Source organism: Sturnira hondurensis, unplaced genomic scaffold (assembly GCF_014824575.4).
Source record: "Sturnira hondurensis isolate 20B ecotype Veracruz unplaced genomic scaffold, ASM1482457v3 Scaffold0004257, whole genome shotgun sequence".
Taxonomy (NCBI): domain Eukaryota; kingdom Metazoa; phylum Chordata; class Mammalia; order Chiroptera; family Phyllostomidae; genus Sturnira; species Sturnira hondurensis.
The window spans coordinates 4,484,104-4,501,947 of NW_028076888.1; the positions used below are offsets into that span (position 1 = coordinate 4,484,104).

Consider the following 17,844-nt stretch of genomic DNA (forward strand, 5'->3'; position numbering starts at 1 on the left):
CCACGGCCGGGAGCAGACAGGGCTCGCAGGTCCTGCACGAGGGCTGTGGAGGGGACAGAACCGGGTCCCAGGCGGTGCAGAACAGATATGGCCACAGAACGAGGACCCTCACTCCAAAGGCCACCTATTTCTAGACAGAACAGGATGCAGGTAACCAGGGCTAATAAACTGGAAGCATAAACTTAGCTTCAAAGCACACTGTGGTTAGACCAGCTAGAACCTGAATTCGCCTCTTTTTACGCAGGGCACTCGCTCTCCGCTTTCTCAGTCCCTGCTACCCCCAGCCTGCTCCACGTACGGTGCCCAAGGAAGGGCCGGGCCAAGGCTCCCGACAGGCCGTGACCCCACGGCTCGTAAATGCCATCTTACGAACCACCGTCATACTGACTCGTAATAAGAAACACGAGTGCACATTTGTTCTTTGTCCAAGTTTCTGCAAAAAGCTCTTAAAAATTCTTGGAATTTCCTAAGTGGTAAGAGTTAATAAAGGTGTCTTTTATTTTTCTTAACAAGCCCTTCCAACCATACCTGAGCTTATGTTGATGATGTGACTTGTAGAAAGACCCTAAGGACGGAGGCTGGCTGCCAGGGGAACCAACCCTGTGACTAGAGGGTTAGCACTTTCAACCCCAAGCCCCTACCTGGGGTCGGGGAGGCTGGGGTTGAATCCATCCCCAACAGCCAATGATGTAATCAATCGTGCATGTAACACAGCCTCCCTTACAGCCCCTGGTGAGCATGCCCAGTGTGGGGAGGCGGCATGCCAGGAGGGCAGGAAGCCTGGTACGCCTTCCACACTCGGCGCCCTGTGCATTTGTCAGGCTGTGGCTGCGTTGTGTCCCTCTGTGACAAACCGGAAACCTGTCAGCAGACTACTTCCCTGAGTTCTGTGGCTAGGAGCCACGAGACCTTGTTTACAGGTCAGAGCCCAGGGGACTACTGGGTCTTCCGGCTGTCAAGGGCAGTGGGGGTACTGAGCCCGCAGCCTGTGGGGCCTGGTGCCCTTGGCAGGCAGGCAGACAGTGCCAGCAGGTGTCTGGAGGGTCAGAGGTGCTCGGTGGGGGGAGCCCCACCCCTGGTGGCAGGTGCACAGGAGAGTGTGGGGGCGCAGAGGGCAGAGTTTTTCCTGAAAGGCCACTGCTCACCGTCACCACAGCAACACCCTGTCACGGAGGCAGGCACTGCACACTGTGAACTGGCAGCCCCGTGAAGCAGGGGACACAATTGACTGGCAGCAACAACCTCGTCCAAAGGAGCTGTGCTGTGCACTTTGACCTCAGGGAGGGACCTGTCCCCCTCTGGGGGGGTGACCTGGCAACATGTGTGGGGAGCCTGGAAAGGTGACTGCTACAGTGACATCTCACCAACACTCCAGCACAGACGACGACCGAGTGGCGGCTGACAGCCACGGAACGGGCGCTGCGGAGCCCCCGGACCTCACGCAGGAGCACCTCTGCGGTACGGCCATGCCCTGCTGGGTGCTAACGGGCACAACCCTGGGGTCATTCTCGTTAAAACTCGGTACGTGAAGTGCCTTTCTGGGTGCAGAGAAAAAAGATAAACTGAAAAATTAACATGGCTACCTCTGAAGAGAGAGCGGTTTGGTGTTGCTTTTTGGTTTTTTGCTTATCTATGTCTTCTTATTTTTCTACAATGAAACAATACTGTGTAACAAGAAAAATACAGAGTTCTAAGAAAAAATGGCAAAGTCTGTAGCAATACTCATGAAATACTGAGTGTTGTATCTTTTAAAACTGTCCAAGTGTTTTGCCTGAAATTCTCTCATTTAACAGTATCAATGCCACAGCAGGTGGGGAACTGGCACCCCCAGCCCCACCTGCCTCCAAGCGCTGCCAGCCAAGGTGAAGAGAGCTGGCCCCCCAAGCGTTTCTAGTCCACAGTGCCACTGGCGACATCTGCTGGCCACGCTGGAGACAGCATGTGAGAAATACAGAGGGCAAAGGGGAAAGTGGGTGAGGCCAGCTCAGGCTCCACCCGCCCCCTCCCTCATCACTTCCTGTGGGAGAGTTTCAGAGGTGATTTTGGTCTGGCGACCTCCCTGGTGGGTCCTCATATGTCCTCCGGGTTGAGAAGCCCTGACTCCCAGACAGCGCTGCGGTCGGAGAGTCCCTTCCAGAAGGCGGGTGGACAGACGGGGTCGGCACAGCCGCAGACTCACCTCACCCACGGCATTCACCACCGGCAAGTGCCGCAGCCCCATCGTCCGGAACAGGTTGAACACTTGGGAGACACTGGTGTTAGGTGAAACAGTGAAGGGGGACGGGTTCATGTACGGGGTGACATCCTGCAGAGGCAAGACAACGCCAGTGAGCGGCGGCCAATGCTGCCCTTACCGGGATGGGACACAGACCGGCAGACCCTGGTAGGCCTGTCCCTGCCCCTCCCTGAGGACGGCCCTCCTCACCACAATCATCCGGGGGTTCAGCAGGGTCAGGTCCAGGTCGTGGATGTCAGGGTACCGGGGATAGTCCTCAGCCATCTCGGCATAGGACAGGCGTGGCTGGCTGGCGCTCTGCAAACCCAACCAAGACAGATGCCTCGCACGGAGCACGGCAACAGGCAAGGCCACAGGTAGAGCCCCTCCCCCTCCTCGTCCACGTCTGCCCAGCCACAGCCCCTGAGAGCACGGCAGCCAGAACAGGTGCTTTGGGGCGAGACACTGATCCGAGGCCAGGTCTCAGCCTGTCCCCAGCTGGGCCCCCCGGGCAAGCCTCTGAACCCCCCTGAACTCCCCTTTCTTCATCTGTAAAATGGACGTGGCTGTTCTGGAGTTTAGAGGACAGCACTAGGAGTGAGTGGCCGTGTGGGCGCCAGCTCGTGTGCCCCCAAAAGAGGAATCCAAGTCTTGACACCCAGAGCCTGCAACAGGGACTCACTGGAAGCCAGGCCTTTGCAGACGTGGGCAAGCGCAGAAGAGGACCTCCTGGATTAGGGGGCCTTAAACCCAGTGACCGGTGTCCTCATAAAGAGAGGAGACACACGGGAGAAGACCTCGTGATGAGGCAGCAGAGAAGGGAGTGACGCATCTACAGGGAGGGGATGCCGAGGAGGGCTGGCAGCCACCACTGACTCGGGAGGCGCGGAGGACCCCCCGCCCCCGCCCCAGCCCCGAGCCTTCAGCGTGCGCGGTGCTGCCAACCCCAGGGCTGTGCTCCGGCCTCGGGAACTGTGAGAACACCGACTGTGCAGAGAAGCCACCAGTCAATGGCAGCCTCGGCAGCCATAGGAAACTCAGACACCAGCTCAGTTCCTGCTCCTCCACCCTGAGTCTCACTGTTGCTGTCACTGGGCCCCTGGGCCACCACCACTGGCAACCACAGTGACCACCAGCACCGGTCACTGCTCTACTCGGTCCTCCTCCCAGAGTCCACGCTGCACACGGCTCTCTCTGCCCTCCACGACTCCCAGTGTGGTGTCAGGCCAGCTCTGTCTGGCTGGGTGTGCAGGCAAGGCCTCCGCAATCCGGCCCACTTCACGCCCCCAACTTCCTTGTCCCCTGGGTTCCACTCGTCCCCTCTACCCCACTCCCAGCCAGGCTGGTCCTCCCCAGAGAACACCCCCTCAAGCCCCAACCTCTGCACCCGAGCCCCCCCCCCCGGGTGTGCTGCTCATCCGTGCACCTGCTGGACCACGAGTGACCTCAGCTGCCTCCAATGGACAAGACCTGAACCAGGAAAGTCTGTTGGAAAACAGGCCTTTAAGCAACTCTTTCAGGTCCTTTCCCGCCTCCACCTGAAGGGATGCAGCGTGTGAGGGGGAGCAGGTCTCAGGTCACTAGGGAACCACTGTGGACAATAACCCCCCGCAAAATCTCCACAAAATCCAATGAAAGAGAAAAAAGAAACTATGGGGGAATTTACAGGAAGGACAATACTTCTTTTGATAACACGTGAGCAAGTTCATGCATAGCAGAAACTAAAAGACAGAAATGTATTAGAAGCCTGATACAGGCCAGCAGGACACCTGAGGCTAGGTGAGAGACTCAGTGGGGAGTGAGAGGGGCGGGGGACTCACACGCCCTGCTCAGTGTCACCTGGAGCAGTGACTGGCGCAGAGGGGCCGTGGGGCAGACTCGCCCCTCAGAGCAGCCTGCGGCGCAGGACTCCCAGTGTCCCCTCTTCTCCCCGAGGCGGAGCTGCGTTCCTGCCCTCGTGCCTTCCGTGACCCCACTGGGGATGAGAGAGACTTACGGACTGACTTTCGGAATAGCAAACTCCTCGGACGAGCAGGGTGACAAGCTGCGACCGGAGGATGAGGCCGTGGAAGGTCAGAGGGCGGAAGCGTTCCTCCATGGTCCAGTCTTCACTTGGGGACTGGTCAGGGTATAGGTTGGGGTAGGGAGTGTATCTGTTATGTAAAAACCAGACGCTGCCTAGTGCACCCTTGCAGGATCACGTGTCTTCATGCCCGACCCCTCCCCAGTTTCCCAGACAGCTCCGGAGCCAAGGGCTGACCCCTCCCAACCCCCCGACAGGCTGCTGGCCCCACACTCGTGCGGTGGGAGGAGCCGCGCCCTCACCTGCGTTCCAGCATCTGCTGCAGCAGGTCCTCCTTCTCCACTGGCTCCTCTGAGGTCACGTGCTCGTCACACATGTTCCGCAGCTCACTCGACGGGTAGGACTTCATGGACTGGCTGCGCCGGCGCTGCTCGCCGGCTCGGGTGAGGATGCTGGATTTCTGGGGGTGGGGAGGGGTGACGATGGCAGAGGCTTCTGGCAGGGAGGCCGTGGATGGCTGCACGCGGCACACCAACACAGCGTCTGCTTAGCGTGAGGGTCTGGGCGACAGAGGGGGTCCAAAGCACAGGCCGACAGGGACTGCGAGGCGTCCCCGCAGCGGCTCGGACTCACAGGAGCCTCTCTGGGCCACAGGGCTTGTTGCAGACCCTGTGGTCTCAGCCAACATCCCTGCTCCTTTGATTTGGAAACCGCACCTCAGTCCTCCAGTGGGGAACAACCCTTCTCCCACGTCACGTCTTGGTGGCCCTGTCCATCTCTGTGCTTCTCCGCCCCCGAAGCCAAGGGGTGGGCACATGACCCAGGTGCGGTGATGGGACTCTGCCTCTGCCTGGACTTCAAACTGGGAGGCCCCGAGGACAGAACAGCCAGCTCCGAGGCCTCCTGGCCCCAAAGAGCATCCACTGGCCGCCTGTACGCCCAGGGCACACACACCACTGTGGCCTTCTGCTTCCCTGTAGGTCCTGCAGCTGCCAACTGCTCTTTCCTTTCCTAAGCGGGCTGACGTCCGTTTCTGTGGTTGGCAGCTCTGAGCCCACCCCGACACAACCTGCCCACCATGGACAGCGAAGCCCAAAGACCGCCGAGTAAAGACCAATCTGCCCAGGTGCTGCCTGGGAGAGTGGGCGTGTGCCCCGCTGGCCTGGACGAAGCCCACACTCGCTGTGCTCACTGTGCACACAGTGAACTGCGCTGACCCCTCGGAGCCGACTGGAGCCACCGCATGGGCGGGGCGTGACCAGTGCTAGTCAGCGAGAGTGCTACGGAACCACTTGTCATCTGTCACTCTCCTCTCCTCTCGGGCTGCTTCTCTCACCTTGAACTTGATGTTGTTGCTGATGAGCTGGTTGCCTTTCATGAACTCCTTCTCGTTGCCCCGGTTCTCGGTGACCACTGGGAAGGCGTGGTGGACCGTGGTGCGCAGGATGCTGACCAGAGACTGGATGCGGGTGTGCGGGTAGACGTAGGTGAGGTTGGGCTCCATGATGTCGCTGGCTCTCAGCCTGGGGAGGGAGGGAAGCCGTCTGGCCTCGCTTGGGGGGCCCCGGGAGTAGGCCAGGACGGGCTGCAATGGGTCCCCTGCCACCCAGGCCGCCCGGAACGCGCGTCCCTGCTTTGTCAGACTGCCGGCTGGGCCTCTACTTGTCCCCCGGCTCAGTGTGCAAAGCCCCTCACCACGTCCCCGTCCGCTCGCCCAGGGACTGGCTGGCTGTCCCCTCTGAGCACTACATGGCACCTTCCACTGACCGCCACTGACTTGCTAATTCTACTACTTCAATTAAAGGGAAAAAGGGTCTGGGTGCCCCTTCGACCAGGGGTGGCAACCGCAGCCCGCAGGTCAAGTTGCTGCCTGTGCCGCTCACACACCGCCCGTGGCTTCTTCCGCACTACAGGGCAGAACTGGGTAACTGCGACAGAGCCCACCTGGCCTGCGAAGCTGACAGTTCACGCTCTGCCTCTGTACAGAACTCCGCTGGCCCCTCTGTTAGACTCTGAGGGCCTCGTGTGACAACCCAGACAAAGGAGGCGCAGACATTTGTGCACTGATGGATGACCTGGGGACTGCGCCCAGGAAAATCACTGCTGACAGTACGAGATCCCGTCAGGTGCACAAGGCAGGCTAGTTCTCAAACAGGGCTTAGCAGACCCTTAAACACTGAATCTTGACATTGACCTCCCGCAGAGCGCTCACTTTCTGTTTAACCAGAATACCACGGGAGCCAAACCAACCCAGGAATCCTGTGGGTTCTGGGTCCTGACTGTGCCCACTGGGACACAGTGCCCAGCCACACCGAGCTGATCAAATGCGTGCTATTTTAACAACCTTCGTGTTCCTGAATGTTTCACTAAATTCCAACCCCAGAGTCTAAATAATCATTTCCTATCCTAAAACAAACCCTCCTTGGGCCGCAGCGTTCCCGAGTTCTGAACACAAGACAGGCGGGGGCATCATGGCCTCACCTGTCCATCTCCGCCTCTGTCTCCCATTCCAGAAGCGGCACCCCTCGCAGGCCCACGTGGATATCGTAGATGCCCGTATTGAAAAAGTCCCCCGTCCACTTGGCTACCTGCAAACACAGCGAGGACCTGAAAAGAGCCTGCTGTGGGGTGAACTTGGCCTGGGACGTGAAAGGGACCTAGCAGGGGAGTGCTCACCATCAGAGTGACCATGATGGGAAGCCCGTAAGTGATCTCATTGGTAGATTCGATCAGGATGACTGTGAGACTGATGGTCATCCGGACGACCCCGCCCAAGAAAGCTGCGGCACCGATCAGGGCAAAGGTCCCCGAGTAGATGTGGCCCAAGCCAATGTAGCTGGTGGAGGGAGAAAATGAGAACGTGGCTTAGACTCATACCTGGGGGAGGGCGGGGGCCACAGTTCACACACTTGTGCACCTGCGTACACACGCGCATGCTCAGGCAGGCAGGCAGGCAGGCAGGCAGGCGCGCGCGCACACACACACACACACACACACACACACACACACGGTACCTTTTGAGGACATTGGCGACCAAACGTCCAAAAGCAGCTCCACACAGCAGAGAAGGCACAAAGAGGCCGCTTGGGACAGAGATGCCGTACGTCCAACATGCGAGCAGGAAGTAGAGGGCGGAGAACAAGGCCAGAGTGACGGGGCTGAAGGTGCCTGCAAGGCAAGGGCGGACCTGAGTCCCGCTACCGGATGCCCGCCAAGGCCCACCCTGGCTCCTGCCAGGTCCTTCCACACCCAGCCAGTTCACCAGCACCATGGGAGCCAGAAACACTAATCTGTCTGGGCTGTATCACAGCGGGAAGCCCCGTTCTCGCCCAGAATTAAGGGCCGGCAGAGGGGCCGAGGAGTCGTCGTTCTTTGTTCTCTGGAGAAAAAACCAGCGGCCCGGGACGCGCAGGCGCGCCGGGATGCACGGGCGCGCAGGGACGCACCGTCCTGGTGGAAGAGCTGCAGAATGGCAGACTCCTGGGGGTTGAAGAAGAGTGTGGCCATGTCATTGTAGGTCTCATTGGGACAAAAAAAGGTCTTGACGCTTGAATTCACATCTTCTGACGTGACCTAAGAAACACAAATCAAGGTCAGCACACCCGACTACAGCGCCCAATCTCCAAGTAGGAGGTCCCCAGCTAGGTCGAAAACTCCTGGCGTTTAAGTTTTTCCCCGTAAATTAAGCAGGCATTAAAACACAGCTCTACACCCAAGAGCAGCCAACTGAGATTGTATTCCTTGCACTTTGGGGATGAGGAATCAGGATGTGGGCCCCTGTTTACCCACACTCATAAAAAAAACGTGACTACGATTAGGAGTCCCTGTGGACTTGGCCTTGCCTCTGCCTCCTGTGGTAGCTTTGTGAATGACACTCCTGGAAGCCCAGCCCAAGAACCCCGTGACTAGGGGAAGATGAGGCAGGTGACAGACAAGTGGCTGGCAGGTTTGCCAGGCTGTGTCCAGGGTAGCGCTGACCCAACACTCCAACTTGGGTTCCAAATGGAGAAAGCCTCCACTCTGAATCTGCTGCAGAAGCAAAGCCACGTCCACACGAGGCCTGATGCACAGGAGGTACAGCTGCTGCCCCCCGCCAGGCTCCACCAGCTGAACAAAACCCCGCCTGGGAAAACAGATGAGTTCTCCGCACCTGAGACCTCTAGTTCTCTCCACCGCTTTGTGCAGGAAGACGAAATTCTGGCACTGCCTAACTCCTCAGAGGGCAAGGGCGTCCTGACTACAGAAGTTCTTGCTTTCCCTGATGGTGTGGGACAGCCCGGGGGTGCACTTCACCCCTGTCGCGGGGCATGTGACAGAAAGGGTTCCTGCAAAGCTCATGAAGGGTGTGGACTTGTCCTGGGCTCAGTCCTACTGGTAACACTGTGGAGACAGCCCTATGTGGACACTCTAACAATACGAGGTGATGGGCTTGTCTAACCCTACGGGGTGAACCTGGCTGGGTCCAGCTGGAGGAACGCTGCTGGAGGGGTGGGGCAGCGCCCCCTACTGGTGGAACGTGGCAGGGAAGAGCTGGCAAGGCAGAAATGTGTGAGGACAGCAATGCTGGGACAAGCTGAGGTGATAGTGCAACAGCCAGCAGGGGCAGCGTTGCCCACGCCACGTCTGGAGGAACTCCAGTCCTGAAGGCTCCCCGGGAAGGCTCGCACGTCCGGAGAAGCACCAGAGCACTTGCCGGAAATCCGAGCATCCCCTAAAAGCACAATGAGGGCTCACGCAATCAGAGGAAAGGTAACGTATTTTGCCATGTATGATGCACACTCTTTTGCTCCAGTTTCTGAGTGAAAAAAAAAAAGTGCATCACCCGTGGGCAGTACTAACTCCCATGTACAATGTGGATTATTCACGGGAATTAGCACCAAAACCGTGTGCATCGTACATGGCAAAATACAATATTTCTTTTTGTGCTGCTTCAGTTTCCTTGTCTATAAAACGGAACGGCTCCTACCCCACACTGCATATTGCTGAGCGATCTTGGTCAAGGCCTCACTTGGCCCTGGTTTTCCCACCTGCAGAATGGGGATGACGACACGAGCCCACATGGCCGTGGTAGGGGTTATATGAAGTCATTCTGTAAAGCACCTTGTGGAAAATCGGGGACAGCGAACATTCCAAACGATCGTAACTCTTACTGGAACTTTAAAGGGCCTTATGAAGTCCAGCATTAAAGAAACTTATTTCATTCTGGTTAACCCATTTGAGCACAGACTCCATTTCCATTTGCTCCGAATCGTGTAAACCGGTGTTCCTTGGAGCACATTTTAGAAGATACTGGTCTAGTAATGAGGCGGTGGCCTTGGGAGTAACTGGTAGCGGGTCAGCGATTTTTGTCTGTGAAGAGCCAGATAGTGTATTTTAGATTTTGCAGGCCATATACAGTTGTCTTTTCTTTTTTTAACTGTATTTATTTAAGGAGGAAAGGGAGAGAGAAAAACATCGATTTGCGAGAGAAACATTGATAGGATGCCCCTCGCACACCCCCAACTGGGGACCTGGCCTGTAAGCCAGGCCTGTGTCCTGATCAGAAATTGAACCAGTGACCCTTTGGTTTGCAGGCTGGCGTTCAACCCACTGAAGCACACTAGCCAGGGGCCACGTATAACTTCTGTTACATATTCTTCTTGGCCTCTTTCAGCTCTTTAGAAATGTAGAAGCCAGTCTTAGCTTGAGGGCTACACAGAAACAAGCAGTTGCCCAGGGCTGCGTCTGGCCCATGGGCTGCAGTCTACCCACCCCCACTCCACCACCTGGGCCAGCCCAGGGACACTGAAGAAGCAGCCATCCAAGACAAAGGCCTCAGAAGGGCTCTGGGGGACTTGAGTGGCCACTCAGGACTACGAGGCAGGTACTTAGCGCTCCCCAGGCTCTGTCCTACAAGCCAGAACCACGCAGCTGACCGACCAAAGTCCAGCTCGCAGACCCACCTCCAGGCTGACCCCGAAGCCGCAGGGCAGAGTAAGCTCCGACTCCTGCCCCACGGACCCTGCTCTTTCAGGGAGAGGTTCTGGAAACTACCACCTGCTACTAAGAACGGAAAAGGGGTAATGCAGACAGGACAGATGACAGTAAGTGACCTCACCACCGTGAATAACCAGGACTGTTTGCCCTGCGGTGGTCACTCCTGCCGCCCTGTCTCAGTGCGACCCACCGTCACCAGTGGGGGAGGAGGTAAGGCTGGTGGCACATTTCAGGCGTGGACAGTCAGAAGACGGACAGGGGCTTGAAGAAGCAGCGGACTGTCCACCTCCCCAGTTTCTGCTTCCAAATAGTGTTGTTCAAGAGAGAAAGAGAGAGGCTAGAGTTCACCTCTGGGATACCAGGGCCAGGACAGCGAAGGAGACAGAGGGCGCACGCTCGCTTACGTAACAGGGCTGCACACGGTCCCTCCCTCTCAGCACACCGGTCAGGCGTGGAACAACGCGCCCAACACACTCGACAGCCCTAAACAGAGACACGCTCTACGTGTTTCTGGATCCTTCTTGTGGACACGGCACAAAGGCTGCCGTTGCACTGGGGTTACCTGGAGCAGGGACGAGTCATTCCCGAGCTGACTTGAAGATGACATCCGCCGGCATTCCCCTAACACCATCGAGGCCACGAACACCACCACGGTGGTCACCAGGGACACCAGGAGGCTCTCTAAGACTCTGGGAAGCACAGGAGGGCTGCGGTTACGCGATGACGGGACACTCCAGCCTCGGAAACTCAACACACAACCGGCCTGCCCCCATTTCCCCAAAGAGCACGCACACACTGTGGCCCCCAGCCAGTCAGCACTTGGTGCAGCAACTTCTATGTAAAGAGTGGGTAGCCAGGGATGTGGCTGCTGTGTCCACATCAGCTCCCTCTGAGGAACACGACGGCCTTTTGTACTAGGTCCTGGGGTGAGAGTCTCACTGGCCCTCCCGACTCGGTCAAGGGCCTTAAGTGGCAAGTCAGGAGAGGCTGGGGGTCCACCGGCGACTCTGGTACCAGTTAAGCTCAGACACAGCCTTCTGGCCTGACAGATACGGCAGGTGTATGACGCTGTTTATTGCCCCAGTCTCAGATGTGGAATCAGAGCTGGTGTGGAAAGCAGGGTCTGGCCACGTGGTCACCCCCCTCGGAGAGATGGCTCCACCCACACAGGTCAGGGCACCACCACAGGTCGGGGGAGGCAACTGCTCAGGTACCTGACGAGCTTAGGTTTCGGGTGCACGTTCCGCATACGGTACTTTGAAAGCCTTTTGTTCAGACAGTTGAATGTGGCTCCCAGGAGGCCCCCAATGACCCCCATCACGATGAAGAAACCCAAATCCACAGCTGTCCAGAGGTGACATTTTTTATCAGAGTCAGAGCACTGAGAGAAGGGAAAGGGAGGGGGAGAGAAACACCACGGCGCCCCTGAGAACAGGCAGGGCAGAAGCAGAGGCGGCAGACGCAGGAGGCTGCCAGCTCTCCTCGGGAGCCACGTGGTGCTGAAGCCCAGCCCAGCCCGGGCAGGGGGCAAGCCTGGGAGACTGACAGGACAGAGACCCCCCTCCAGAAGCTGCGCGTGCCCTTCTGATCACTTCTCTCTGGTACTTAGAGCAGCTGTCACGGGTCACGCAATAAATTCTGGGGGAAAAGGGTGAAACATACCTTAAACTCGCCGAAGCTCAGCAGCCCAGGGAGATGGAAGGAGCCCCAACTTCCAAACTGAATCCCAGAACGAAAGAAGTTGAGGGTGAAGGTGGCCGACATGGAACAGAAGAGCTAGGGACAGGGGACGAAACAAGAACATTCCACGGTGGCAGCTCCTACTTCTCCCCCCAACCCTCCCTCCCCATAAAGCCCCTGATCTACAGAGAAACTTGCGACCTCCCGCTCTGGTCCAGGGACCGCTCGCTGACCACTGCATAGGAGGTACCCCTGGGGTGACTGACTGTGCTACAGGCTGGCCACCAGAAGCTTCCATTTCAACAGCCTGTTGTCACAGCCTATTTACTTACAGCCAGTTATGCACTGGCTCCTGAGCCAGAAAGGAACAGTAGACGCAAGAGGAAGAACACGCTACTCTGAGGTGGGAGACGGGGGTTTGGTGCAGGCTTGGCCCTGGCTGCCTGATGGCCACGCCAGCACTGCCTCCTCCTGTCGGTGGCTCACTGAGAGAGGATGAGGGCAGTGTGACGTGGGAAGGTGGGGGCACAAACACGAAAAGCACGGGCGGGTCCATGGCCTGGCAGTTATGGGCACCTAAGGCAAAGGAACCTCCGACTGAGGGAGCCACGCTGGTCATCGGGACCACAGACACTGGGTGAGGTGTGCCCAGCCTAACCCTGCGCACAGCTCCTCAGGAGAAGGCTCTCCTTGGAGGTCCCCCTCACCACTTTCCATGTGAGCCCTTGGTTCCAGAAGGACGAGCCCTCCTCCAGGCTGAACAAGGTGCCCCCGATGGGAGCCCCGAAAGCTGCGGCGACGCCGGCGGCTGCCCCTGCAGATACAAAGTCTCGCTTATCTCTGAGGAGAGAAGAGACAGGCGGTTTATTGGAAGGAGCGCTCAGGCCACAAAAGACAGTTCTTCCCTTCCTTATCAGCCAACATTTTATCCAGCGTTTTATCTCGGGACCCATGGGGTCAGGGCTGGAGGGCAGGCCTCTGGGGAGGCCGCCTGGGCAGCAGATCTGCTCAGCCAAGAGCCAGGCGCTCTCCCCAGCCTGAGTTCCACCACGGGGAGGGGCCGCCTGAATATAGCATCTCAGCCCCAGCTCAGCCCCTGCTGAGCCAGACACTCTGCAGCTCTTCCTTCCAGGAAGCCATGGTTTCATGAAAATGTCCAAGTGCTGGTTACGCGCAGAGGCGTGGGTAACAATGACTTGCAGCAAGACTAAGACGGGAAGGTGGACCACAACTCTGACCCAGGGCCCCCGACTCCACATGCCTGGTGTGCTTGGCAGTTTAAGACACACAAACCCCACAGGGCAAAAAAGTGCCGGGCGAGCACACCTTCCAACCCAGAAAGGCGGCAGACCAAGTACACTGCTTTGGACTATGAAATGCACCCCGGAGAGTGTGCCTGTGGACTGTCTCGGCCATGGTTTTCATCTCCCTTGGTCGTGATGCCTCCAGGCCTTAGTTCATGACAAGACAGAAGCCACCGGACCAGCTGGGCCCTTGTCGCTTATTTTCAGGTCAGAAGCTCAAGGCCCGCTCCTTTCTGATGCCAGGTTTTGCACACTGCTGCCCAGCAGGGGAGACGATGAGCCAGCTAGGGCGAGTACTGGGTCTGAGGGGCGGCAAACATCACCCCACTGAATTTAATTTAACAACGAAGAAGCAGCCAAAAAAAATAAAGTCCAATTCCTAACCTTTCCGTACCTGTCACTTCGGAAATAGGGGAAGTTCACCTGGATCTTCCGGAAGGAGATGCTCTGAAACTAAAATGAGAGGAAACTAAGTCAGGGCCAAGTCTGCAGGGCCCCGGGGCATCCCCTCGCCTGCCCCGAACACCGGGGCAGATGTGCTGCAAGTACAGCAGCCCAGAGAAAAAGAAGTTATTGTTGGGAGATGCTTCCTTTCCTGCCCCTGAATCTACGATCTTCGGAAACTGCACTTGGTACAGAGTCAGCACGTCAGAAAGAAAATGGGAGGGAAGCAGCTGAGCGGAGGGTGGGGAGGACATGGAACCTGCTGCAGAAGATAGAGTGGCCCTGCTCGGGGTGGCGGGAAGGAAGGGCCAGGCGCCACCTGCCAACCCGTCCACCAAACGCTCATGCTGCCGCCCAGTCCCGGCTCACTTCTGGGAGGCTGGGGATGAAGACGAAGCAGCAGCAAGACAGAGAGAGAGAAGGCGAACTGTGGATGAGACCGACTTCCTCCTCTGCTTTGACCACTATCGGACATCCCCTCAGAAGGGGACAGGGATGCATCCACAAGCGACAGATCACGAGGCACTGAGATATCCCCCTGCCCGCAGCTGACATCTAGACTAGCCCACAAGGACGGGAGCTTCGGACCGCTGGGCCGGCTCCTCCCCCGGAGCTGCTGCTGGCCCTGTGCTACCTCAGGGGCACTCTGGGCAGCCCTGTGCCCGGAGCCACCTCTGACGGGCTTCCGGCCCCTTGGGGTTCAGCAGCGCTGAGTCAACCACCGATCCACCTCATGTGGAGGTACCAGGCAGTGGCTGTGGGGGCACCAGGTGGCTTCCATCTGAACACACTTTCTCTGGGTCCCATTTCTGACCCTAGGACTTGGCAGGGCCTTGTTAAAACTTTGAAGTGTCATGCCCTGCCCAGTGTGTTCAGCTGGCTGGGTGTCATCCTGCAAACCAAAAGGTTGCTGGTTTGAATCCTGGTCAGGACACACACCTGGGTTGTGGGTTCAGTCCTGAGTTGGGGTGCATGCAAGAGGCAACTGATTATTGTTCCTGTCTCACATAGATGTTTTTCTCTCTTTCTCCCTTCCCCCCCCTCTAGAATCAATAATCAGACTCTGAAGTCATGTTCAGGTGTTTCTGGTGGACTTTTCCCCACAAGGCCTCAAGGAATGCCCACGCCGCGGAAAGCGCTGCAAGGGCCTCCCCTCCCCGTCGCCCTTACCTGAGGGAGGCCAGCGCCCACCGCTGCGCCGCTGTGGATCATGGGGCCTTCCTTCCCCACGAAGAGCCCTGGGACAGGGGAGAGGGGAGACCGTCAGTCGGCACTGAACCCGCTCCAGCTCAGGAGGCCTTCGCTACCTAAGTCTTCCTCTTGGTGACTCTGCAACAGAGATGATCCTGCGACTGTCTAACCGGAGCAAGTCAAATTCCTACCAGGTGAGAGGAAATACTATCTAAAGTCTGCACTGGGCATCAGCAAACTACAGCCTGCGGGCCAAACAGGATCTCCGGGCTGCTTTTTGTACAGCTGGAGAGCGAAGGGTAAGTTTTACATTCGTACCTGGATATGTTTTGAATGGTTATGCGTTGGGGACCACTCTGTGTGGCATTGGAGACTGCAGCCCCCCACAAGCCAAGGCCCTGAGAGAGGCCCGTGAGCCTCCACTGGAACGCAGGGAGTGCTGGAGGCGGGCACCCAGGGTTCCCATGGGAAATCGGGGCTAAAGAACACATCCTACCCTTTGAAGCTTGCTTTGCTTTTATGGCTCTGTCCATACACACGGGATGGTTAAGTTCAAGGCAGGAGAAGTGAATTCCTTATCTCATGAAACACGTCTTGAAGACCGTCTGGCGTCAGCGTGACTGAATAGACCCTGACCTGAGGCAGACCTCTGTGTTCCTTCGACTGTTACTGAGATGACACCTGTGTTTGTAAGACTATTGGCCTTTGACATCGACTGAAGAGCTATGCACGCATGCTGTGTACCCCTGCACATGCCATTTCCAATAAAAGTCGTTTCAGAGAAGGGCTGGGGCATCCCCCATTAGAGGGAATCGCCACCCCCTATCGCAGGGGAACAACAGATTGTGTCTGAGACAACTTATTTCTCACCCTCGGCAGCCGGCAGAGCTCTGTGGGACGGGCATCCCACATCTTGGTGCCCCAATAGTGACCTTTGAGTTGGGACCTGCATCGGCCAAGAGGCTATGAGCCATCATCACAGAAGGCACACCCAGACAGATGGGATTCAGGGTCCTCCTCCCACAGTAAGGGACAGTGGCACCTGGCTTTCAGTTACGCCACAGTGTGTCCGGCATGCGGGAAAGGGGAGTTTCTTTCAGAGCCACCTCTGTGCCTGTTCAGACCTGTGCCAGTTCCTCTTCCCACCCTCTGCCTCCAGGTGTTTCCGGAAGGCTATCGCCAGCAGCTGACATCCATCTCATTCCCCAGCAATTAGCCAGAGGTTTACAGAACTAGGTAAGCAGAGCGAGGGTGGGAGAAGTGAAAACCAAAAGGAAAACTAGCCCAGCCCGATAGGGGCTCAGGACTTCCCAAGGAGCAGCTTCTTCAGGCTGCAGGACGCCAGGCTGAAGAACAGAACTTAACTCACTCACTACAGACAGTAAAGACCTGCTGTCCGTGGTTCCCGGATGCAGGCTCTCTAGATCTAGATGTGTAGGCAAAGTGGGGCAGAGACTAAACGGTATCGGGAGAACGGGGCCCCACAGGACATTGGAATTTATTACCCCGGAGCCTAGCTAGAGCGGCTCCCGCCCCTACTCACTCTAGAAACCGATATTCAGCAAAGCTCAGACGCGACAGAGGGGACTCATAGGGCCACGGCGGGCGTGGTTGCTGAACCTAGTAATAAACACCCACGGCCACAAACGAAGGAGGAAGGCTCCCTCCTCACCTCCCCCCCCAGCACCGCTCCAGGATAACTCGGTGGAGGAGCCGCCTGCTCCCCGTCCTCCGTATTAGATTCACCTCTGGCCCGTGGCCAGACTACCACTGCCACACAGCCATGTCTCCCAGAGGCTGCGCAAGCCGGAGACTGGAAAGCTGTCTGCGTTCCCCATTGTCACTAAGCAGCGCAGACAGCACGTCAGGAAGGGGAATTCGGACCTGGTCATCCCTGAGGTGAGGGACAGCAGCCCCCGGGGTTTTGTCCAGATCCCTGAGCAGAGCAAAAGGGGGAAGATCACTCTAAGGATGGGACAAACTGCTTCTCAGGCCACTCCCAGGGAACAGGCCACTGTTTAACCCCTCAACTCCCCACTTAGGTTTCATTCCTAAGAGGAGAGAGACCTTTCTACTATCTTTCTGACGTCTAACCGAGGTGGGAGTGGGGCTATCGAAGGAGGTTTCGTTTGCTCCGGCAGCTGCTCCAAGGTGCTGGCTGCCAGGTCAAGGACCAGCACTTATCAGTCTTTTGCAAAAGCTGAAACAGGATTGCTCTTGGTTCCCAGAGGAGGGATGGTCAGACCTCCCGGGCCGGAAGAAGGCGAAGAAGGCAGGGTGGAGGCTCAGTGGCACAGACAGCGTGGAGCAGAGGCGGCTCGCGGTGCCCACTGGCTTGGGCCCCGTTTGCACTGCTCTGCCCACTGCCCACCGGGCAGCCAAGGGTTATGGGCTTAAAGCCGACAGAAGAGGAGACAGGAATTAATATCACAGAGGGGTCTCTTCACTCCGTGAGCAGAGCTAAGTCTTGTCAATCAGCAATTCAAACCAGGCAGTTCACGCCAGTCGATCCCTCGCACCCGGTGCTGTTATTTGGTTTTCCTACCCTTCGCACACCTACAGCGGTGTTAGGGCAGTTAACCCCCACATCTGAAACCACCGAATGGCTTCTCCTCCCTCGCCAGCCACAGAGGACCGGCAGGCTCTACTCCACAGCCCTCAGACAGCGTATCACCAACGGCTGTGAGCGGGCGCAACAACTGCCCCGGGGTAGAGGGCGTGCTTGTGTCTCCTCTCCTGAAGGAGCCCGGAGCTGCCGGCAGGGAAAAGGCTACCCGCTCCACGGCCCTCCATCCGCTGGACTCCCCCGACCCGGGAAGAAACGACAGATGACGATGCTCTTGTCACTCGTCAGGAGCTCACTGGTGGTCCAGGCTGCTCTGAGCTGTGGGTTACCCGTCTGAAGTGGAACTCCAGTCGGCGCTCATGGGAGGAGGCCCACGTGGACAGTGAGGGGCCTTTTCCACTGGTCTCAAGGGACAAATCCATCAACCCCAGGACAACACAGGGTT

General features: G+C 57.6%; 1 protein-coding gene across 2 annotated transcripts in view; it reads right to left on the bottom strand.

Moving 5' to 3' along the window:
- CLCN6 (Cl-/H+ antiporter 6) overlaps window positions 1-17,844 on the bottom strand; it is a 32,234-nt gene that overhangs the window by 1,645 nt on the left and 12,745 nt on the right. The window contains exons 8-22 of one of the 2 annotated variants that reach the window (XM_037045211.1): window positions 14,813-14,880; window positions 13,593-13,651; window positions 12,602-12,734; window positions 11,877-11,990; window positions 11,429-11,595; window positions 10,777-10,903; window positions 7,685-7,811; window positions 7,253-7,406; window positions 6,915-7,074; window positions 6,720-6,826; window positions 5,575-5,761; window positions 4,541-4,698; window positions 4,212-4,368; window positions 2,426-2,533; window positions 2,180-2,305 (exon numbers count right to left, since the gene is read on the bottom strand). In XM_037045211.1, the coding sequence (XP_036901106.1) occupies window positions 2,180-2,305; window positions 2,426-2,533; window positions 4,212-4,368; window positions 4,541-4,698; window positions 5,575-5,761; window positions 6,720-6,826; window positions 6,915-7,074; window positions 7,253-7,406; window positions 7,685-7,811; window positions 10,777-10,903; window positions 11,429-11,595; window positions 11,877-11,990; window positions 12,602-12,734; window positions 13,593-13,651; window positions 14,813-14,880 (1,952 nt within the window). Of the gene's footprint in view, window positions 1-2,179; window positions 2,306-2,425; window positions 2,534-4,211; window positions 4,369-4,540; window positions 4,699-5,574; window positions 5,762-6,719; window positions 6,827-6,914; window positions 7,075-7,252; window positions 7,407-7,684; window positions 7,812-10,776; window positions 10,904-11,428; window positions 11,596-11,876; window positions 11,991-12,601; window positions 12,735-13,592; window positions 13,652-14,812; window positions 14,881-17,844 lie in introns of those variants that run through there. The other variant, XR_005066348.1, reaches the window with a different exon arrangement.